Source organism: Microtus oregoni, unplaced genomic scaffold (genome assembly GCF_018167655.1).
Source record: "Microtus oregoni isolate MIOR12 unplaced genomic scaffold, Mior012 000051F_ref0000332, whole genome shotgun sequence".
Taxonomy (NCBI): Eukaryota; Metazoa; Chordata; class Mammalia; order Rodentia; family Cricetidae; genus Microtus; species Microtus oregoni.
Window position 1 is genome coordinate 15,114,817 of NW_024543811.1, and position 23,870 is coordinate 15,138,686.

At 37.3% G+C, this 23,870-nt stretch overlaps 1 protein-coding gene and 1 non-coding gene across 2 annotated transcripts in view; both read left to right on the forward strand.

The window, feature by feature from the left end:
• The window catches only part of LOC121437306 (probable ubiquitin carboxyl-terminal hydrolase FAF-X), a 153,978-nt gene extending 130,401 nt beyond the window's left edge, over positions 1–23,577 (forward strand). The window contains 11 exon segments of the mRNA XM_041637168.1: positions 10,258–10,399; positions 12,536–13,280; positions 13,651–13,774; positions 15,541–15,778; positions 16,900–17,029; positions 18,386–18,571; positions 20,593–20,813; positions 20,891–20,979; positions 21,671–21,827; positions 22,343–22,555; positions 23,446–23,577. Of these exon segments, the coding sequence (XP_041493102.1) occupies positions 10,258–10,399; positions 12,536–13,280; positions 13,651–13,774; positions 15,541–15,778; positions 16,900–17,029; positions 18,386–18,571; positions 20,593–20,813; positions 20,891–20,979; positions 21,671–21,827; positions 22,343–22,555; positions 23,446–23,577 (2,377 nt within the window).
• Positions 20,316–20,420, forward strand: LOC121437309. The gene has a single exon (XR_005972956.1). It is a non-coding gene; the product is annotated as a U6 spliceosomal RNA (small nuclear RNA).
• Positions 23,578–23,870: the final 293 nt, after the last annotated feature.

Genomic DNA, 23,870 nt, shown 5'->3' on the forward strand with positions numbered 1-23,870 from the left:
ATAGTAATCCTTCTGGGATTTCCTTTATTGTATAGGATTGCTTTGGCTATTCTGGGTTCTTTGTTTTTTCATATAAAGTTGATTATTATTCTCTCAAGGTCTGTGAAGAATTGTGTTGGGATTTTGATGGGGGTTTCATTGATTCTTTAGATTGCTTTAGGTAGAATTGCCATTTTTTTACTATGTTGATCCTTATGCAAGAGCATGGGAGATCTTTCCATTTTCTGGTATCTTCTTCAGTTTCGTTCTTCAAAGACTTAAAGTTTTTGTCAAATAGGTCATTCACTTCCTTGGTTAGAGTTACCCCAAGATACTTTATGTGATTTGTGACTATTGTCAAAGGTAATGTCTCTTTAATTTCCCTCTCAGCTTCTTTATCCTTTGGGTATAAGAGGGATATTTTTTTTAGTTAATCTTGTATGCTGTCACATCACTGAAGGTATTTATCAGCTGTAGGAGTTCTCTGGTACAGAGTTTTGGAGGTCACTTATGTACACTATTATATTGTCTTCAAATAATGAAAGTTTGACTTCTTCCTTTCCAATTTAAATCATCTTGATCTCTTGCGTTGTCTTATTGCTGTTGCTGGAACTTCAAGTACTGTGTTGAAGAGATATGGAGAAAGTGGACAGCCTTGTCATGTTCCTGATTTTAGTAGAATGTCTTTGAGTTTCTCTCCATTTAATATGATGTTAGCTGTTGCCTTGCTGTATATTGCTTTTATTATATTTAGATATGATCCTTGTATCCCTAATCTCTCCAAGACCTTTATCATGAAGGGGTGCTGAATTTTGTCAAAAGCTTTTTCAGCATCTAATGATCTTACAGTTTTTTTCTTTGAATTTATTTATTTGATGGATTACACTGATAGATTTTCATATGTTGAACCTGCCCTTCATCTTTGTGGTGAAGCCTGGTTGATCATGATGGATGATTTTTTTTGATGTGTTCTTGGATTGAGTTTGCCAGTATTTTATTGGGAATTTTTGCATGAGTGAGATTGGTCTGTAATTCTCTTTCTTGGTTGAGTCTTTATATGGTAACTGTAACTATGGTAACTGTAGCCTCAAAAAAAAAAAAGTTCGGCAATGACCCTTCTGTTTTTATTGTGTGTAACACATTAAGGAGTATAGGTATTAGCTCTTGGAATTTCTGGTATAATTCTACACTAAAACCATCCAGTCCTGGGCTTTTTTTTTTTGGATGGAGGTTTTTGATGACAGCTTCTATTTCCTTGTGACTTATAATTCTGTTTAAATTGCTTACCTAGTCTTGATTTAATTTGAGTATATGGTATCTACGTAAAAAAATGTCCTTTTCTTTTACATTTTTCAATTTTGTGGAGTACAGGCTTTCATAGAACTAATGATGTTCAGAATTTCCTCAGTCTGTTATGTCCCCCCTTTTTTTTTTCATTTCTGATCTTGTTAATTGGGTTGCTCTCTCTCTCTGCCTTTTGATAAGTTTGGATAGGGTGTGTCAGTCTGGTTTACTTTCTCAAAGAACCAGCTCTTTGTTTCATTGATTCTTTTTATTGTTTTCTGTGTTTCTGTTTTGTTGATTTCAGCCCTCAGTTTGATTATTTCCAGTCATCTACTCCTCCTAGGCGAGTCTGTTTCATTTTTTTCTAGAGCTTTCAGGTGGGCTGTTAAGTCTCCAATATGTGCTTTCTCTGTTTTTTTTAAGTGGCCACTTAGTGCTATGATCTTTCCTCTTAGCTCTGCTTTCATAGTGTCCCATAGGTTTGGGTATGTTGTGCCTTCATTTTCGTTGAATTCAAGGAAGACTTTAATTTCTTTATTTTTTCCTTGACTTGGGAGTAGTTCGGTAGTTGACTGTTCAGTTTTAGTGAGTTTGTAGACTCTCTGGGGGTAGTATTGTTGTTAAATTTTAACTTTACTCCTTGACAATCTGATAAGACACGGGTAGTTGCTCCAATTTCTTTGCGTCTAGAATGTGTACTTTGATAACAAGTATGTGATCAATTTTAGAGAAGGTTCCATGAGGTGCCGAGAAGAAGGTATATTCTTTTCTCTTTGGGTGGAATGTTCTATAGGTTTCTGTTAAGTCCATTTGATCCATTACATCTGTTAATTCTCTTATTTCTCTGTTAAGTTTCTGTCTGGTTGACCTGTTCATTGGCGAGATAGGAGTGTTGATATCTTTTACTATTAGTGTGTGGGGTTTTATATGTGATTAAAGTTTTAGTGATTTTTTTTTACATATGTGGGTGCTCTTATATTACATACGTAGGTATTCAGGATTGAGACTTCATCTTAATGAGTTGTTCCTGTTATAAATTATCCTTCTCCATCTCTTATTATTGATTTTAGTTTGAAATCCATTTTGTTGATATTAGGATAGCCACATCTTAGCACGTTTTGTGTTAAGAATTTGTTCGATTTAATGTTTTCTTTGGCCAGTGAGTCTGTTTCCTCTATAATATATTCAGCGCCTGCGATTCTTTCTCCTATCTCTTGTATTCTCTTGGTTATACTTGTCTCTGTAGTTCCTGTTTGTGAGCCATTGGGGGCAGGGTGGGTTGGGGGAAAGCCCAGCAGCAGGAACACATCTGCTGGCTGTCTAGAAAAGCTTAGAGAGTTTGGGAGGGACTCCAAGGTTGTGTCCCAATGGGAAGGTCCCAGAGCAGAGCGTGGGGCATCCCTCTGTCTGGGCTTGTGGGTGCTGTAGCAGGCTGTGTTGCAGGGTTCCAAGGACCAGGTAGGCGAAAAGGCGTGTTTGGGGACAGGGTGGGTTGGCCCTGAAAATTTTATAATTTCATTTTTACCAGCTGAATAATATTCCATTGAGTAAATAAATATACCACATTTTCTATTTATTTCTTTGATGGAGGAAGGTCATTGGCTAATAAAGGAACTGCCCTGGCCCATTTTATTGGTTAGGACATAGGTAGGTGGAGTAAACAGATCAGAACGCTGGGAGGAAGAGGAAGTGAGGTCAGAGTCTCGACAGCTCTCCTCTCTGGAGCAGACGCCTCAGAGAGAGACGCCATGCCCCGCTCCTGGGATGAAGCTCCGACCCAGGATGGACTAGGCTAGAATCTTCCCGGTAAGACCGGTTCTCACAGATTATTAGAGATGGGTTGATCGGGATATCAGAATTAGCCAGTAAGGGCTAGGGCAGAAGGGCCAAGCAGTGATTAAATGAATACAGTTTGTGTGTTGTTATTTCGGGGCATAAGCTAGCTGAGCGGGCGGCTGGGGTGCTGGGGGAGCGGCCCCGCCGCCCTTATTACTTCATATGGCGCCCCACGTGATGGACTAAATCCACTTAAAAAACCTGAGAAGGCTTAAAAATAAGGGAGAGAGAGTTTAACACAGATTTTTGCTGTTTGTTGGTGGCATGCTGTAGAGAGATTTCCTGATTCGGCAACAATAGCAGAAAAAATGCTGTGTCATTTTAAAGCGCGACTTCCTGGGGCTGTGCTGCCATTGTGATCTCTGTCTGGCTCCTACAGGAGACAGAGCTTTTGAATAGAGCATTTGGAGTAAAGTGCTACGATTTGTTTGATGACAACTAGACTTGCTGTGTTCTCGGGTCTGCTCTGCTTGTTAGAGGCAAGCATGCGCTTTCTTCTAAGAGAAGCTTCCTGACTCAACTTTAGCTGCAAAGCCTGCAGCTCATTAAGAAGTCCTGCCACGAAACACTTAAATGGTGTTGACGAAAAGCTGAACACATGCTTTTCGGTTTTCAGCAACAACAGGAAAAAACCTGTTGTTTAAAAATGCCGGCTTTCTGGGCCATCCTGCCAGGGCAAACTCTGACTGTTTGAGGCAGGAGGGCCGGCTACCTAGAGAGAGGACTTGAGTGTTGTCTGTTGTAGCTCACTTGCTGGCAGGGACCTTAAAATGCCATACAGTTGTGGCAGTAAACATGGCTACAGCCTGTATATCAGCCATGAGGCTGAAAAGCTAAGGAATGGACTGGATCTAGCTGGCAAAGCCACGCCTTTAATCCTACTGAGATTGCTTGGTAAATTAAAGATTCATGTGGTCAAAAAAAAAGAGAGATATACAGTAAAGAGAGATTCAAAGACAAAGAAAATTTTTAAATGGTTTACAGAGTGTTAAAAATATATGCAGACTAAAAGTTAAAGTTCTTAAAGTAAAAAACATAAAAAAAGAGAGTTGTTGTGTGTGGTAGCACACGCCTTTAATCCCAGTGCCTAGAAGGCAGAGACAAACAGATTTCTGTGAGTTCAAGGTGTAGTAGCTTACACCTTTAATCCCGAATGCCTGGGAGGCAGAGACAGGCGGATCTCTGAGAGTTGAAAGACAGCCTGGTCTACAGAGTTACTTCAGGTCAAAGATACAGAGAACCTATCTCAAAAAGCAAAAAGTTAAAAGTAAAAATAAACAAAATAGAGGTTAAAATAAAACGAACAAAGATGGAAAATACACAGAGAATCTTGATACTGTATGCTATTATGCTCTCTTTGAATTATTTGAATGCTGAGGAAGGAGCAACAGCTGCTAAAAGATATTTATTTATAAATACTGCTGAACTAATCCAACATAGATATCTTGAATTTGGATCTAAGGATATGATACTTTGGAAAAGAGTTCCTTATTTTGTTTTCACAGAGGATGAGACCCTGTTCATTTCTTCTATTCCGATTTGGTATGATGGACCACGCCCTCCTGAAGGGTTGCAGTGAACATCTTCAGAAAATTTACTTCGCTCAACTGCCAACTGAGATGAAACTAGCACACAGGTTATACCATAAAAGACCTAATTAACGACGCCCCCATTCAGCAGGAAGCAGTTTGGAGAGAAAAAACTGCGCCCATGTTCCCAAATATGGTTTATAAACGTTCTTTTACATTTAAAGGGGGATATGATATAGATATGAATAATTTGCATTAGTATAGATTTTGCTTTATTGATAGAGATTTAAGGTCAATTTTGTTATATGTATAAGTGTTTCTGATTAAGGTATTGTGATTGTGTAGTTCATTTAAATATGTACTGTATAATTAAGAAATATAGGTTGTTAATGGATAATCATCGATAATAGTAAAGCTTGTAGTCATGTTAGTTAGATTTTCTAGATATATAGAGATGTATTTCAGTTAGATAGACATTCTTCATGTCTTTCAAAGATTACAGAATAGGACATTTAATGTTTTAATAACTGAGGACTTTTCATGACAATGAGACACTCTGCTCCTGGCAGCACCAATCTACTTCAAGAGGAAGATGGGCATCGAAGAGGCTCATTATGGAGTTTTGATAGCCATTTGGGCAAGAAACTGCTCTTGCCTGGACTATTGCATAAACTGGACACAGAACCCACAGAGAGAGGACTACTGAACTTGCCTAAGGTGAGATGATCTTTCAGGGTTCCTGATTCATGAAAGAGTCTGCAAGACATTCTGCAGGACACAACAGATAGTGACTGAACTGACTTTGAATTTTCCTGCTTTATGGAAATGTCTGCTGGATACCATGGGCCTGAAGGCTGAAGATGGATGCCCCAACGGTACAGAGGAACTTTGGGTGACTGTCCAGGCAGCGAGATGTCTCTGTCATTTCTAGAGTTTGAAAGTTGCTTTTTTCTTGTTTGCTTAGGTAGTAGTGTATCTTTCTGGAGTCTTTGATGGAGTTAAGAATAGTTAGTTATAGTTATAGTTTTCCTTAGTTATGATAAAGATTATTGTAACTTTTACTTGATAACTGTTTTGTTATATGTAATTTTGCTATGTTAAAGCCTTTTTTTTTTTGTTTAAACCGAAAAAGGGGAAATGATGGAGGAAGGTCATTGGCTAATAAAGGAACTGCCCTGGCCCATTTTATTGGTTAGGACATAGGTAGGTGGAGTAAACAGATCAGAACGCTGGGAGGAAGAGGAAGTGAGGTCAGAGTCTCGACAGCTCTCCTCTCTGGAGCAGACGCCTCAGAGAGAGACGCCATGCCCCGCTCCTGGGATGAAGCTCCGACCCAGGATGGACTAGGCTAGAATCTTCCCGGTAAGACCGGTTCTCACAGATTATTAGAGATGGGTTGATCGGGATGTGAGAATTAGCCTGTAAGTGCTAGAGCTAAAGGGCCAAGCAGTGCTTAAAAGAATACAGTGTCTGTGTAATTATTTTGGGCATAAGCTAGCCGGGCAGGCGGCCGGGGGTGCTGAGAACGCAGCCCTGCCGCCCTTATTACTTCATTTCTTCATGGGAACCTAGATGGCTCTAACATATAGATATTATGAATATTATATAAAGCAGCAGTGAACATGGATGAAGAAGTGTCTTGGGATTTAGCATCATTTGGGACTATACCAATAGTAGTATAGCTGGATCCTGAGATAAATTGATTCCCATCTTCCCAAGAAACCACCATATTGATTTCCATAGTGGCTGTACAAGTTTGCATGACTTACTCCACATCCTCAGTAATGTGAGCCATTATTTGTTTTATTGATATTTCATTGTTACTGGTGTAAGATGAGTATCAATGTCTTGAGGTGAATATTGCTGATTTGCGGGGGTGGGATTGAGACAGGGATTCTCCGTTTGGTTATTCCTGTCCTAATACTCATTCTACAGACCAGGCTGACCTTGAACCAGATATCTGCCTGCCTCTGTCTCTAGAGTGCTGACCTACCAAACTTGGCAGCTGACTGCAGATATTAACATTTTTATTTATATTCTTACACATTTTACTTCTGTATCTGTCTTTAATTGATTTTTGTTTGTTTTCTTCATGTCTTTTTCTGGTTATTTATGTATTTTTAGATATTGACCTTTTGTAGTACAAATTTAATTGATCTTAATTAATCAAAACCCAGAGTCAGATACAGGAATTAAAGCACAAGATCAGAGAAGCAGAGCAGTAAGCCACTAGAGAGACATTTTACCTCTGCTAATGCTCAGCCCAAAGGGACAGTCCTCAGACTGGCTAGACTGCACAGTGTCTGTACCAAACCACAGGCTCCAGTGAGCTCTTGTCATCTCCTCATGTACCTCTCTCTGTCCTACCGTATCACTCCTGTCTCGATATGCCTCCGTTTCTGGAATTAAAGGCATGAGATCCCAAGTGTGTGTGATCCCAGCACTTAGGATCACATCTTGCAATGCTGACATCCTGTTTCACCAGCACTGTTTGGTGAAGGTGCGAGTTTTTTCCTTCAGTTTGTGTTTCTGGCTTCTTAATTAAAGACCAGATGTCTGTGAGTGTTTGAATTTTCATCTTGACCTTCAGTTTGATTCCATTAGTCAATGTTTCTTGTGGGTATGGGGGGGGGGGTGTTAATACCATGCCTTAAATCAGGGATGGTGATAACTTTTACAGTTCTTTTATTATTCAGGATTGTCTATCCTGAGTTTTTATGTTTGCATATGAAGCTGTCCTTTTGAGAGCTATGAGGAACTGTGTTGGAATTTTGATGAGGATTAAAGGGAACCTATAGATTTCCTTTAAGTAGAATGGTCATTTTTACTGTTAACCAACCACCCCATAAACATGAGATCTTTTTAGCTTCTGATATCTTCTTCAGACACTTGAAGTTTTTATCGTACGAGTCTTTCGCTTCCTTAGTTAGATTTACCCTAAGATTTATTTTTTTGTTTGGAGCAATTGTTAAGGGTATTGTTTCCCTGATTTTTCCCCAGTCCGCCATTTGTCCACTACTCAGTTCTCTGTGTTAATTTTGTGCCATGTTTGTTTTATGGAAGTGTTTATCAGTTATAGGATTTCCCCATTAGAACTTTTAGGATTTTTTATATATATACTGTCATATCATATGCAAATCAAGATAATTTGACTCATTCCTTTCCCATTTGTTTCCCTCAGTCCCGTATGGTTATATATACAATTAGACAATCCTGCGTAGCAGTATTATACTACAAAATTGCAGCTATGAAATAACAACATAAATTTTTTTGAGATGGGGGGAGGATGAGGCAGGGTTTCTCCGCGTCACTGCCCTGACTGTCCTGGAACTAGCTCTTGTAGACCACGCTGGCCTCAAACTCAAAGAGATCCACCTGCCTCTACCTCCTGGGATTAAAGGCATGTATCACTACCGCCTGGCAACAGGAATTGTTTTATCAGTGTGGGTCACCACAACATGAAGAACTGTATTAAAGGGTAGCAGCATTAGTAAAGTTGAGAAACACTGTTTGAGACCTTCATGTATAAAGTTACTTAATATGAGATATCTCTCCAATTTCATGTTACAGAACCATTTCTACTGTATCTCATGGGTTTGGGCAGGTTATGTTTTCATTTTCATTCAATTCTAAAATACTTTTAATTTTCTTCTTGATTTCTGAATTAACCTATTTATTACTCAGTAATGAGGTGTTCGGTTTTTATGGGTTTCTATTCTTTCATTTGTTGATTTGCAACTTTAATCCATGGAGGCTAATAGGATACAGCTTGTTATTTCAATTTTATGTTTTTCTGCGGATAACTTGCTGTATGTTTGAGTAAATATTCAGTTTTAGAGGAAGTTTATTGAGCCTCTGAGAAGAAGGTATATTCCTTTGTGTTTGACTATTCTGCAAGTATTAGTCAGGTCTTTTTGGTTTAAGATGTGACTTAGTGCCAGAATTTCTGTTTAGTTTTTGTCTAAATGGCCTGTCTATTGGAGAGAGTGGAGTAGAGAAGTTTCCCACTATCAGTGAGGGTCAATAATTATGTTATCTGTAATTAATATGTATTTAAGTGGTTTGTGGGGTTTTTTGTATTTTTGTTTGTTCGGTGGACTTTTTTGTTGTTTGAATTTATTTTTTTATTTATTTTGTTGTTGTTGTTGCACAGGTATTAAGAATTCTAGTGTCCTCATGGTGGGCTTTTTTTTTCTTTGATGACTATGTAGTGTTCCTTCTGTCTCTTCTGCTAAGTTGTTATTCAAAGCCTATATTGTCAGATATTAAAATGGCTACATGGCTTGTTCTATGGGTGCCTTTGCTTGTAAATGTTTTCCCATCCTTTACCCTGAGGTGATTTCTGTCCTTAATGGTAAGGTGTAATTTGTGGATACAGTAGGAGGGATCCTGTTTTCTAATCCAGTCTACTAGTCTATGTCTTTCTATTGGCAAATTGAAGGCATTAAAATTGGGGGTCTTTAATAGGTAGCATTTCTTGGTCCTTTTATTTTATTCCATAGTGTGGTCCTCTCACTCCTACCCTTATTACTATACTATGGGATTATTTGTGTCTTTTGGGGTATGGTTAACATTTACAGACTGATGTTTCCTACTGTCTTCTGTAAAACTTGATTATTAGATAAATACTGATTAAATTTGGTTTTATCATGGAATAATTTTCTTTTCAAATCTTTTGTTGGCTAATAGCTTTGTTGGATAGTTTATTCAAGGCTGACTCATAGGAGTTTTTAGAGCATTAGTCCAGACCCTGGAAGGGGTGATATAGAGGTACAGAGTTTTTAGAATTCATTAATCACTTATTCTCAACACCTTCAGTTAGATACTAATTTATCTTTTTTTTCAAATGATGTGCTTAAAGCATTATTTGTATTGCCTGTTTACCAAGGATTTGACTTCTTTGCTACTTGGGGCTAACAACTTGGAGAAATTGCTTGAGTTGGGTATAACTGTGCACACATTTAGTCCCAGTATTTGGGAGGCAGGACAGATGTATCTTTGTTAGTTAAAGGCTAGCCTAGTCTACGTGGCAAGTACTGACATAGCCAGGACTAGTAGAAAGACCCTACCTGAAAATAAAATAAACAAAAATAGGGGTCATTGCTCTTAACACTCTTTTGACTACTAGGTTGTAGAATGCCTTATGGATGCTGAATTGAAAGAGGTCTTCTCCAAAAGAAACTAGTATTCTTAACTGCTAAGCCTGATCATTAATAATTTTCTTGTTTTATTTTCATTTTTACTTATTTATTTTGGGGCTTGATCTTACTATCTAGTGTGCTGGCCTAGACTTTATTTACATAGACCAGGCTTGCTTCAAGTTCACCAGCATCTGTCTGCTCAATGCTGGGATTAATGGCTTTGAGGTTTCGGAAGGCCAAGCCAGACCCAGTGCCATCTCACTTTCTCAGCCTGTGGACCAGAAAGAGCTTTCAGCTATGCACCAGTGCCATGTATGCTGCCATGTTCATTCACAACACTGGACTATGCCTCTGAACTTAAACAAACCCAATAAACGTCTTCTTTTTTTAAGAACTGATTTGGTCATGGTGTCTTTTCACTGAAGTAGAATAATGACCAAGACAAAAAGATTTTAAACTTAAATTCCTTTGTTTCCTGATATTTTTAGGTATGAGTGTGAAGAATCTTTTACAACTCTGAATGTAGACATTAGAAATCACCAAAATCTTCTTGATTCTTTGGAACAGTATATCAAGGGAGATTTATTAGAAGGTGCAAATGCATATCATTGTGAAAAATGTGATAAAAAGGTATGTTTTATAGCTTTCAAGGTTATTACAGTATGTAACAAAACCAGAAGACTTTGGAGTTGCTTGTAGTTTTCTTTAAAATTAACTTCTGTCTCGTGTTTGAGTGAATGGTTGCATTGGTTGACTGCCTGATTGATATATTAGTCACTTTTCTATTGCTGTGATACAGCAACATTGCCAAGGCAATTTATAGAAGGAAGAGTTAATTTGGGCTTATGGTACCGTAGGGATAACAGTTCATCACTATCACAGGGAAGTAGGGCATGTGCTGCCTGGAACAGCAAGATAAGAATTCACATCTTAAATTTCAAGTTCAAAGCAAAAAGAGCAAAGCAGAAGTAGGCAAGTTTTTTTTTCTCTCAAAGCCCTCACCCCTAGTGATAAACTTCCTCCAAGATGACCATAATTTTTCCAAATAGCACCACCCCTGTGAACATTTGCTTAGTTCAGGAAAACTTGTTACTTGGGCTGGACTAGAACTATATAGCCCAGACTAGCTTTGAACTTAGACTCCTGCTTCAAGAGTTACCTATACTGGTATTTCAGGTATGAACAACTGTGCCTAGTGCTGTTATGTCTTTAATTTCCATTAATGGTCCCATAAAAGAAATTAGCATTCTAGCTTATGTATAGATTCGTCAGCAAAACAATATCATGACAAGGTGTGGCACACCCTGCTTTTAAGAAGCACAGACAGGTACAACTCTGTGAGTCCATACTCAACCTGGTTTATGTAGCGCATCATGCCAGGCAGTAATACACAGTCCCCATCTTTCTCCCCCATCCATCTCCCACCAACCCCATCCCAAAAATAGAAAGAATTTGTAGATTTGGGGGAAATGGTTGCTACCCAATGTGAATACTGGAGTTCAGGTTCCTAGAACTCACTTTAAAAACTAGGTGGGCGTGACCGCCTACTTATAATCCCACTGTGTAGAAGACAGAAACAAGGAATTATGGACCAAACTGCTAGACTAAATAGGCAGAATGGTGAGTTCTAGGTTCAATAAGAGATCCTTTCTTGATATATAAGGAAGAAAGTGAAGAAGCATCAACTTTGAGCCTTTGTGCATAGGCATCTATCTACACATACACATGCCCTCACAGATACAAAAGCCCACAAAGACATACTAATACATATATAATAAGTAATAGTTAACTGTGGTACAAACTTCAATCCCAGAACTAGCTAATTAATTTTAACTACATAGTGAGATCCTGACTCTGTAGTAATAGTTTAAAAGTGTTTACTCCAGATTACTCACCAAATCAAGTTCATTTGATTGTACCAGATTTTCACAACTCCTTTATTTTATGTACATTTATGGTTATTACATTCAGTCAATTACCTGTGAGCTTTTAGATTGTAGAATATAAAAACAGACTATGTTTAAATATAGTATACAGTAAATAATACACCTATTTCTTGACCCACATACCTCTTTAAGCTGTCTGTATTGTAGTAGGTTGGTTACGTGTGTAACATGAGGGGTCTGCTTGTTTGTGTTTCTGTCCCACCCTTTACCCCACAACTGTTTAGCCCCAAAGAAAATCACACATAGGTCTCCATAAATTATAAGCTGATTGGCCCATTAGCTCTAGCCTCTCACTGGCTAACTCTCACATCTTGATTAACCCATTTTTCTGATCTGTTAGCCATGTGGCTCAGTACCTTTTTTCAGCAGAGCAGATCACATCAGTGCTGCTTCGGTGGTCTGGGCAGGAGTGGGAGGAATCAACTTCCTCCTTCCCAGATTTCTCCTGTTCTCATTACATCATTTCTACTTCCTGTTTGGTTTTCCCACCTGAACTTCCTGCCTGGCCAATCAGCATTTATTTAAAACATGATTGACAGAATACAGGCAATTCTCCCGCACCATACGTGACAGTGCCTCATGTAGGAAATACGATTTTAAATTCCCGATCTACCTTGAAGGGGTGATTGGATAACAGTGACAATATGGAATCCCTTCAGGAATATCTATTTTGCATCTTATAAGAAGAGGCATACTTATTTAAATGTTTTGCAAATATTGTTGAAAAATGACATTGATTATATTCCATATTTGTAACATATGTAAATTTAGATGATTGATTTTTAAATTTTATGTATTGGATTTATATTTTCTGTTTTAGGTTGATACAGTAAAGCGCCTACTGATTAAAAAACTCCCTACTGTTCTTGCTATCCAACTGAAACGATTTGACTATGACTGGGAAAGAGAATGTGCAATCAAATTCAATGATTACTTTGAATTCCCAAGAGAACTGGATATGGAACCTTACACAGTAGCAGGCGTCACAAGACTGGAAGCTGATAGTGTAAATCCATTGACTCATTTAATTCAGCAGAATGAGCAATGTGAAAGTGTGATAGCAGGAAGCACAAAGTATAGACTTGTTGGTGTCCTTGTTCACAGTGGTCAAGCAAATGGTGGACATTATTATTCTTACATCATTCAAAGAAATAGTAAAGACAGTGAGAGGGGTCGCTGGTTCAAATTTGATGACGGGGACGTGACAGAGTGTAAGATGGATGATGACGAAGAAATGAAAAATCAGTGCTTTGGTGGAGAGTACATGGGAGAAGTGTTTGACCATATTATGAAACGCATTTCATACAGGCGTCAGAAAAGGTGGTGGAATGCGTATATTCTGTTTTATGAACAGATTAGTACAACTGATGAAGACAAGATGGTAACACCTATATCAAAGCTAACAGTCACAAGACCTCATCAGATTATGTCACCAGCCATTCAGAGAAATGTATGGAAACAAAATGTGCAATTCCTGCATAATCAAATGCAGTATAGCTTAGAATATTTTCAGTTCATTAAGAAACTGCTTACCTGTAATGCTGTGTACTTAAACCCTGCTCCAGGTAAGTTTCCTGGAACTTACATCCTATGAAAGTGGTATCTAGTGAATGATTTGAAGAATTTCTTACCAAATATCACAGTGCTTAAATTTATCTTTTCTATTTTTACCTTAACGTTTGGTGGGGTTTTTGGTTTTTGAAGAACAGTCTTTATTATGTAACTGGCTGTCCTGGAACTCAGTATGTAGACACACACACCTTTGTACATTGATTCACCTGAATCCATTTAATATGTCAGCATTTTCAGTAAGATCTATTTTAAAGTAAAAGTTGTAGAAAATATGGTTCTTGTATTTGTTAACACTGAAATAAAACTTTTATTTTTAACTTGAAATAAAACATGTCTAATTATGTGTTGCTTTTTAACTTAAAGGACAAGATCATTTGCCACCTGAAGCGGAAGATATTACAATGATTAGCATTCAGCTAGCTGCTAGATTCCTTTTTACAACTGGATTTCATACTAAGAAAATAGTCCGTGGCCCTGCTGATGACTGGTATGAGTATGAATTTCATTTTTTATGTGTTCTAACATAATTGGTATGTTTACTTTACTGTTTTGGTTCTTTAGGTGTTTTTTTTTTCTTTTTCAATTTTTGCTTAGGGTTTTGTTTCTTTGGTTGTTGGTTGGTTTGTTTTTCTTTTTTTTCAGATGGTGTCTCTTATGTATCTGTCTATGTCTGGCTGTCATATGATTCACTATGCACACCTTGCTGGTTTCAAACACCCAGGTCCCCCTGCCTCTGCCTCCTGAGTGTCAGAATTAACATTGCCCAGCTATATGGTTTGGTTGTTGTTGTTCTGGTTGTTGTTGTTGTTGGATTTTTGGCTTTTGTTTGTTTTTGGTTGGTTGGTTTTGATTTGTTTGGGTTTTGGGGGATTGAGACTTTTTTCATGTGTAGCCTTATACTAAGAACTTGCTTTGTATACTAGACTGGCATTGAACTCATAGAGATCTGCCTGCCTCTACCTCCTGAGTGCTTGGATTAAAGACTTTGGCCACCATTGCCTGCCTGCCTTTTTTGGGTTTTTAATACCTAGTTTCTCTGTGTAGCCCTGACTGTCCTGGTACTCTCTATATAGAGCAAGCTGGTGCTGTGTTATGTGTGTGTGCATGTATGTATGTGTTTAACCGTGACAGGACAATACTAATTTCAAACATCAGAGAAAGATCTTTGGACTGATATGAGGAAAGTCTTCCAAATTGTTTGTATTTTGTGTATACTGTTAAGAAAGACTGTTTTCCCGTCATTTATGGGTGTGTAACACATTTCCTAGCATTCATAGATGCCCTAAAACTAGAGTTACAGATATCTCTGACCCATGATATGGGTATTGGAAATTTAACACTCCATGTCCTGTGAAGAGGGGTCTGTCTCTCTTACTCCTGTTGTTTTGAGACAGTCTCACTATGTACTCTGCCTACCCTGGACTTGGCTCTATAGGTCTTGCTTGCCTCTGTGTTCCATAGCTGGGATTAAGATTTCTCCTACAACACCTAGACCTCAGAAAAATTTTATTAGACTTAGTTTTTCAATAATTGACTATTACATCCAGGCCCAGTGGTAGTGAACACCCTTCATCCCAGCACTTTAGAGGCAGAGGTATATGGATCTCTGTAAGTTTGAGGGCAGCCTATTCTACATAGGATACCCAGAGAAACTTGTCTCTAAAAACATGTTATTTTTAATTGTATGTGTCTGGGTCTATGCTACATATGTCCAGGTGCATGAGAAGGCCAGAAAAGAGCACCAGATTTAATGCTACTAGCAGTTCTGAGCTGTTAGACATGGATGCTAACAACTGAACTACATCCTTTGCAGTAGCTGTATAATTTGTTAACTATTGAGCTTTCTTTCCAGCACAAATGTTTTCTGTTATTTCTTATTCGTGGCATATTCTTATGGTCTTTTTCACTGTGAAAAGAGTAAAGCTGTGTCACTTAGTAGATGAAATTTTCTTAGCTGTAATTTTAAATCATTACTAACTATAAAATTACAAAACATACTATCTACCTATAAAAACTCTTTCAACATCATTTATATTAAAGAAGTTGATTTTTACAGAGACTCAACATCATCATTGACTTAACGCATTTGATTACTTTGTGGAACTTGTTATAATACTTTATTGGTTAATATGACATTTGTATCTGAACCAACAATAGCCTCATTTTTTTTGTTTCATAAAAAACTTCCTCTTTTGTAGAGAACCCCCAGTAAGTATCTTAATAAATCAATACTAATAGATGTTTCTGATTTAGGTGCGATGTGCTGTGTATTCTTCTCCGTCACAGCAAGAATGTACGATTTTGGTTTGCTCACAATGTCCTATTTAATGTATCAAATCGTTTTTCTGAGTATCTCCTGGAATGTCCAAGTGCAGAAGTGAGAGGTACATTTGCAAAGCTTATCGTATCCATTGCACATTTTTCTTTGCAAGATGGATCTTATCCTTCACCCTTTTTATCACCTTTTGCAAGTCCAGCACCTTGTGGTCAGGTAATTGTCAGCTTCTCTGTAATAGTTAGTTAGTTAAAAATAAAATTTTGTGTCTTACAATTAAAATAATATTTATGTGTTGCATTTGAAATATTTACCATTCATCTAAATGTACATTGTAACACTTGCAGGTTTTTAAAATTATTTTATGCTAATGAAAATTTGTCACTGGGCACTTTGATATGGAAATTTCTACTCAGATATTGACTATATCTTCAGAATGTGTTTAAAGTTTGATCTTATAATCACAATATTTTTGTTAAATACCCTGTTGGGTTTGGTAAAGACAGATCACAATACATAGTTCAGACTTCTCTCGAACTTATATGCAATCAAACCCAGATTTATAAACTGTAACATTCCGTATGGTATGGTAGTGCATGCCTTTTTATTCTACTATTGAGGAGTCAGAGATAGGCAAGTCTCTGCTAGGTCCAAGCCAGTCTGACTTCCAGAATAGGTAGAGCTACATAGACCTTGTTTCAAAAACAAACCTTAACACCTTGTTAAGTATCCTTAACTTTTGTCTTAGCTAGCGTTTCTCTGGCTATGAAGAGACAGTATGACCATGACACTTATTATAAGGAACACCTTTAATTGGATAGCTGGCCTGTACAGTTGTTTGACTTAGTCCATTATTGGCATGGTGGGAAGCAAAACAAAATGCAGGCAGATGTGATGCTAGAAAAGTAACTGAGAGTTCTTATGTCTTGGCTTGCAGGCAACAAGAGGTGATGTTCTGAGACACTGGGCAGTATCTTGAGCATATATATGACCTCAGTGTGTGTGTGTGTGTGTGTGTGTGTGTGTGTGTGTGTGTGCGTGTGTGTGTGTGTGTGTGTATGTATGTATGTGTATATCTCCCCAGTGACACACTTCCTCCAAAGAGGCTATAAGGTCACATCTCCTTATAATGCTACTTCCTTTGTTGGCCTTTTCAAACAACCACGCACATATATTTTTGCTCTTTTATGAACAATACCAAGTGTGAAGGCTTGATGAAGTTCTTTATTTCCTGTTTGATAAACCTGAATTTTTTTCCATATACAGGAATGTAACCATTTTATGCCAACAAAAATACATCGATGTATGTAGCTGTTGATAGAATGTTGTTTTTCCAGATATGTGATAATTTGAACTTGAGTGATCATTTACTAAAAGCTGTATTAAATCTCTTGAGAAGGGAAGTTTCTGAACATGGGCGACATTTACAGCAATACTTCAGTTTATTTGTAATGTATGCCAGTTTAGGTAAGGAGTATACTTAATTCTTTTATTTATTTTTTTAAAGAGAATCATACATCAGAGTTGTATGTGGAAGTTCACACCTTTATTTTTTTTAATATTTATTTATTATGTATACAATATTCTGTCTGTGTGTATGCCTGCAGGCCAGAAGAGGGCACCAGACCCCATTACAGGTTGTGAGCCACCATGTGGTTGCTGGGAATTGAACTCAGGACCTTTGGAAGAGCAGGCAGTGCTCTTAACCTCTGAGCCATCTCTCCAGCCCCCACTTAATTCTTTTAATGATTGTTTCATGACTATGAAAATGAAACCATAAAGTTAATAATAATTATTCTTTTAAAGTATGTTATCATATCTTTAAAACCAATTGTAAATTTTCTAATTAATATTTTATGGTGCTTTTCATCTTATACCATAAGGTAACTTGTATTTAACCCTTTTAATTAAAAAACTATCTTGTGATAGAATTTATATTAGATTCTATAACTGATTCATGTTGCCTTTTGAAAGACTAATTCGAGCACTCCAGAGGCAGAGGTAGGCTGATCTTTGTGAGTCCAAGACCAGCCTGGTTTATAGCTAGGACTGCTACCCAGAAAAACCTTGTGTCAAAACCAAGGGGGAAATAAATAAGTAAATAGAGATTTAATAATTCTTTTTCTTTAGTTTCGAGTTAAGAAAATTGAGACAGATATCAAAGAGGAAAGAAGAGTATAAATATACTTTTTTGGCCAGGCAGTGGTGATGCACACTTTTAATCCCAGCGCTATGAGGCAGACACAGGTAGAGCTCTGAGTTCAAGGCAAGCTTGGACTTTTACACAGAGAAATCTTGTCTTGAAAAAACAAAAACAACAAAAATACTTCTTTACCCAAGGAATTTTTGCACTTAGTGAAAGAGACTGATAGTTCACACACAGAAAAAAAAATTGACTTGCCTTTTAATTTCTCCTTTTTTTCCTCTGCTAGAAAGTTTGTTAATTTCTTTTTTGACCTAGTGTAGTTAATAAGCTAGTATCTTTGAGGGCTGAAGAGTGGTTAAGGACACTTGTGAGCCTGGTTTGATTCCCGGGACTTACATGTAAACCCATTTCTTCCTTGGGGACTAAAACATGCTTGTTGGTTCACAGAAACAACGCAAGTGAAACTCTCATATTTATAAATAAATGGGAAAAACAAGACACTACTATCATGATAATTTCCTTTTTTAATACTTAGTGTTTAATATCAGTGTTTTCTGTCCACATTCTGCCTGTAGTTACCTATTTCAAAACTAATAGTGAGAATTTTATTCATAACTTACAAAGAACTGTCATTCAATTCATCCTTTTTCTTACAAAATGATCTTCCGTTTTTATAGGTTTGGCAGAAAAAGCTCAGCTTCTAAAACTAAATGTACCTGCTATCTTTATGCTTGTGTCTTTGGATGAAGGGCCAGGTCCTCCAATTAAATACCAGTATGCTGAGTTAGGTAAGTTATACTCAGTAGTATCTCAACTGATACGATGTTGCAGTGTCTCATCAAGAATGCAGTCTTCAATCAGTGGTAAAGTAGAATGCTTTATTGTGTAATAGTTTCAAAGTATTGTTAGCTGTGCATTATACTCCAAGTAATACTGAAAGTTTATAAAATAGAAGTCTGAAGTATGATGCATTTTTCATTATTTTTAGATGATAACTTTTTGGATTAGTTTATTGTTTGGGAGGAAGTTTTATTGTTTTATTTTTGCACAACCTCTCTCCCCTCCACTCTCTCTCGCATATGTTCCCTTTTTATCACTCTCTCTCTCCCATTTCCCCTTTCCCTCCCTTCCTTCCTCCTCTCTTGCTTAGGCCTAGAATTCACTATGTAGTCTTTTTTTTTATTGAGAAAAAAAAATTTCCGCCTCCTCCCAGCCTCCCACTCCTCCCCCCTCCCCCCACTCCTCTCCCCATCCCCCCAATCTTCTCCCCCTCCCTCTCAAGTCTGAAGAGCAGACAGGGTTCCCTGCCCTGTGGAAAGTCCAAAGTCCCCCCACCCATCCTGGTCTAGGAAGGTGAACATCCAAACTGGCTAGGCTCCCACAAAGCCAGAACATGAAGTAGGATCAAAACCCAGTGCCATTGTCCTTGGCTTCTCAGCAGCCCTCATTGTCCGCCATGCTCAGAGAGTCCGGTTCTATCCCCTGCTTTTTCAGTCACCGTCCAGCTGGCCTTGGTGAGCTCCCAACAGATCAGCCCCACTGTCTCAGTGGGTGGGTGCGCACCTCGTGGTCCCGACTTCCTTGCTCATCTTCTCCCTCCTTCTGTTCCTCATTGGGACCTTGGGAGCTCAGTCCAGTGCTCCAGTGTGGGTCTCCGTCTCTATCTCCATCCATCGCCAGATGAAGGTTCTATGGTGATATGCAAGATATTCATCAGTATGGCTATAGGATAGGGCCATTTCAGGTTCCCTATCTTCAGCTGTCCCAGGAACTAACTGGGGACCTCACCTTGGGCACCTGGGAGCCACTCTAGGATCAAGTCTCTTCCCAACCCTAAGATGGCTCCCTTAATTAAGATATGTGCTTCCGTGCTCTCCTATCCAACCTTCCTTTATCCCAATCACCCCGTTGCCCCAAGTTCTCCCCATCCTACCCTTCTCACTTTTCTCTCCCCATCTCCCCTTACCCCCCTCCCACCCCACCCTTAAGATCCCGATTTTTTGCTTGGCAATCTTGTCTACTTCCCCTACCCAGGAGGATAGCTATATGTTTTTCTTTGAGTTCACCTTCTTATCTAGCTTCTTTAGGATATCCAATTATAGACTCACTGACCTTTATTTATGGCTAGAAACCAATTATGAGTGAGTACATCCCATGTTCATCTTTTTGGGTCTGGGTTACCTCACTCAGGATAGTATTTTCTATTTCCATCCATTTGCATGCAAATTTCGAGAAGTCATTGTTTTTTACCGCTGAGTAGTACTCTAATGTGTATATATTCCTCACTTTCTTCATCCATTCTTCCATTGAAGGACATCTAGGTTGTTTCCAGGTTCCGGCTATTACAAATAATGCTGCTATGAACATAGTTGAACAAATGCTTTTGTCATATGATTGGGCACTAACTGAGTTGTAACTCACAACAATTCTCCTGACTCAGCTTCTCACATGTTGGAACTACAAGCTTTAGACAGTATTACCATCAAAAAAATGTTAGCTTATTTATGTTTTAAATTGGTTTCTTTTAATCCAGCTACTAATAAATAGCTTTTAGTTTACTATATGTATTCATATATGTGCTATAGCATATGAGTGAAGAAAATCATCAGGATCCTATTCTCTCACCTAATTCACAAAATTAGAATGATAAAAAGATTAGCATGGCCCCTGCTCAGGAAGGACATACAAATTTCTGAAGTATTCCAAGCCTTTTGAAGATTATTTTTCTCACTTCCAGAAACTACCATTTAAGATCTATAATTTGATCACTTTATCGAATGTATACTACTGTGCTTTATAGAGAGTGTAAACATCAGATTTCATTGTTTGGAATAATCTTTTATTACAATTTTGAGGTTTTTCATTAATGACAAATATGTTGCAGGTAATTCCCCTCTTCCAAATCCTTTTGGTGACCCAAATTTGTCACAGCCCATAATGCCAATTCAGCAGAATGTGGATGACATTTTATTTGTAAGAACCACTTATGTGAAGAAAATTATTGAAAACTACAGCAACTCAGAGGAAACAGTCAAGTTACTTTGCTTCTGCTGCTGGGAGAATCCCCAATTCTCATCTTCTGTTCTCAGCGAACTGCTTTGGCAGGTAAAGCAAAATAAAAATATCTACTTTTATTCATAGTCCTTTAAATGCAATCTAACTGTGCCTTAAACTATTTTTAGATTGCATATTCATATACATATGAACTTCGGCAACATTTGGATCTACTCTTGCAAATTATTCTGATGGAGGATTCCTGGCAAACTCATAGGTATGGTACACCTCTATTCTAACAGCATAATTAGCTTCACAAGTTCTTGGAAAAATTGCACCTGACAGTGAAAAAGTGTACTTCTACTTTTTCCTTGTTCAGTTAAGTGGTTATTAAATTTTATTTACATTTCAGTTAAGAAAAATTCTATTGCAATCTTGTTTTTAGATTAGAAATGTTAGATTGCATAAATTATTAGTAGTTTCAAATTGTCACCCAGTTTATCATAAATTTCAATGTGATTATCAACTGTTTTCAGAACAGTACCTAGAATTAATAACAAAAAGCATTCAATAAATCAACTAATGTTAAAGAAATTTCAAGAGCCAAAAAAAAAAGTTACCATGAAACAAATGTTGTGAAACTCCTTTCACTAACTTTCCATAATTTTCAATTGTTTATTTTGGTTGGTGTTACAATTTTTGTTTCTTTTGATTAGCATTGATGGGTTTTACTAATACTACCTACTTTTCAAAAAGAAACTATATTTACCTCAAAAGGATTGATTTATGCACAGAAATCATTTTAAATTATTGGCTTTGAACAAATGTGGTGATTTGGGAAACAGTGGCAGATAGATCTCTTTGACTTTAATGCTAGCCTGGTCTGTTAGTGAGATAGAAAGAAAGAGAAAAGAAAAGTGCATTTCTTCTAGGTGTTACAATTTTGTCTTGTTTTGGGATCTTTTCAGAATTCATAAAGCACTTAAAGGAATTCCAAATGATCGAGATGGGCTGTTTGATACAATTCAGCGTTGTAAGAATCACTACCAAAAAAGAGCATATCAGTGTATTAAATGCATGGTAACTCTCTTTAACAGTTGTCCTGTTGCCTACCAAATCTTACAGGTAAAAGTCTTTTTTTTTTTTTGAAATAGTTTTATGAAGTTCTGACTCAAAATTTCCAAAGAAAACACAGTTTGGGAGTTCCCATTTTAGGTTGAAATAGTAAATTTAATTTCCTAATGATTTTTGGTTTTTTGTTATAGGACTTCTCTTTCTCATGTCCCTAGCTGTCCTGGAACTCACTCTAGACCAGACTGGCCTTGAATTCTCAGAGATCTGCCTGCCTCTGCCCCTCCCCCGAGTGCTGGCATTAAAAGGCGCACACCACCACTGCACAGCTAATTTCTTAATTCTTTTTTTTTAAATATTTATTTATTTATTATGTATACAATATTCTGTCTGTGCAGGCCAGAAGAGGGCACCAGACCCCATTACAGATGGTTGTGAGCCACCATGTGGTTGCTGGGAATTGAACTCAGGACCTTTGGAAGAGCAGGCAATGCTCTTAACCTCTGAGCCATCTCTCCAGCCCCCTAATTTCTTAATTCTAAACATATAGTTTTGTTTTTCTATTTAAGGGTAATGGAGATCTTAAAAAGGAATGGACTAGGGCAGTTGAATGGCTCGGAGATGAACTTGAAAGAAGAACATATTCTTGTAATCCTCACTGCACTTACAGCAATTCTTCTCCTCCAATACAAAGCAATGAAACATCAGACGGTTATTTTTTAGAGAGATCTCATAGTGCAAAAATGACACTTGCAAAAGCCTGTGACCTGTTGCCAGAAAAGGTAAGAAATAAGTTAAAAGACATTAGTTGATAAAAGACGTAAAAACATGAATGAAAAGTTACTGATTTATAAGGCAATGTCCATGTATTGTGATTATGTAAAATTTAGATTAGTCTTCTATTTGTTTTTCATTAATGGAATTCATACATTAGAACAATTTAGCTAGGTCTAGGGAGAGTTAACATCTGGACACATTACAAGTCCAAGGCCAGCCTGGGAAACATGAAACAAAGAAAAATAAAAAAAAAATAGTTAACTACGGATTGAACAGTTTTATGAGATTTTTTAAAAAAGATTTCAGGAAGAGGCACTTCTGGAAAGACAGTCATAATATTAAGCCAAGAGTGTTATATAGTTCAGTTCTTTTAAGAAAGTCATTCTCAAATGTAGTCTAACCGTGGCTTGAAAGTACTTAATTAGAACCTTAAAGATTTTATGTTCTGACTCTATAAATGATGGTGCATGACTGTAGTTTTCATATTTCCCACATACAGCTGTGGAAATATTCTAGCTGAAACCATCCTGATCTACATAGGAAAATTCTTTCTCCAAAACAGACATGTTTGGCAAGTTCTCCAGTGATGCTATAAGAGCCATACTTGGAATGCCTTTATTTTTATCAGAGTTAGACATAGAAAAGTCTTAAATGCTTCCTCTCTATAAATATAAAACAAAGAAAATTGTTCAAAGATTTATATATACTTACTTTTTCAGATGGGACTTTAACATAGGAATCAGTCTGTAAGTTCTTTGTTTAACAACTACGTGAATTTAATAAAACAGGTTGTAGTAACATTTTTAAATCTGCTTTAAAAAGCTTGAACATATGGTTTAAATTTTAAATTGTAATATTTGAAAAGTTTGAGCTGAAAATTTCTTTCCCCTCCTAGAATTATGTACCTGAACAGCCATATTCAAATCGAGGAGCACATCTCTTGAATAACCCTCAGAAAAACGATGAACCACAAGAAACTTATGAAAGCAATGAAGAAGTATCTTCACCCCTAACAAAGGATCAGTGACACACAAATAAATAACTGGTTTGTTGTGTCAGTGCATTTTGGCCTTATATGCAGAGCTTTTTCTGTGCCTGCTTAGTATTTAAAAGTATAAAAAGAGATTCCAAATAAACATGGAGTTGGAAGTATTTGTTGTGTTTATTGTGATTATATAAATCACCTACTGTGGAATATGTATAGTGTTTTATGATGAATGCCAGTACCAGTGTGCAAAAGATAAAATGTACAAAATATATTATTTGACATTAATTCTCATTCTCAAAAAAGTAACAAATATGCATCTTTTTGCTTTACTA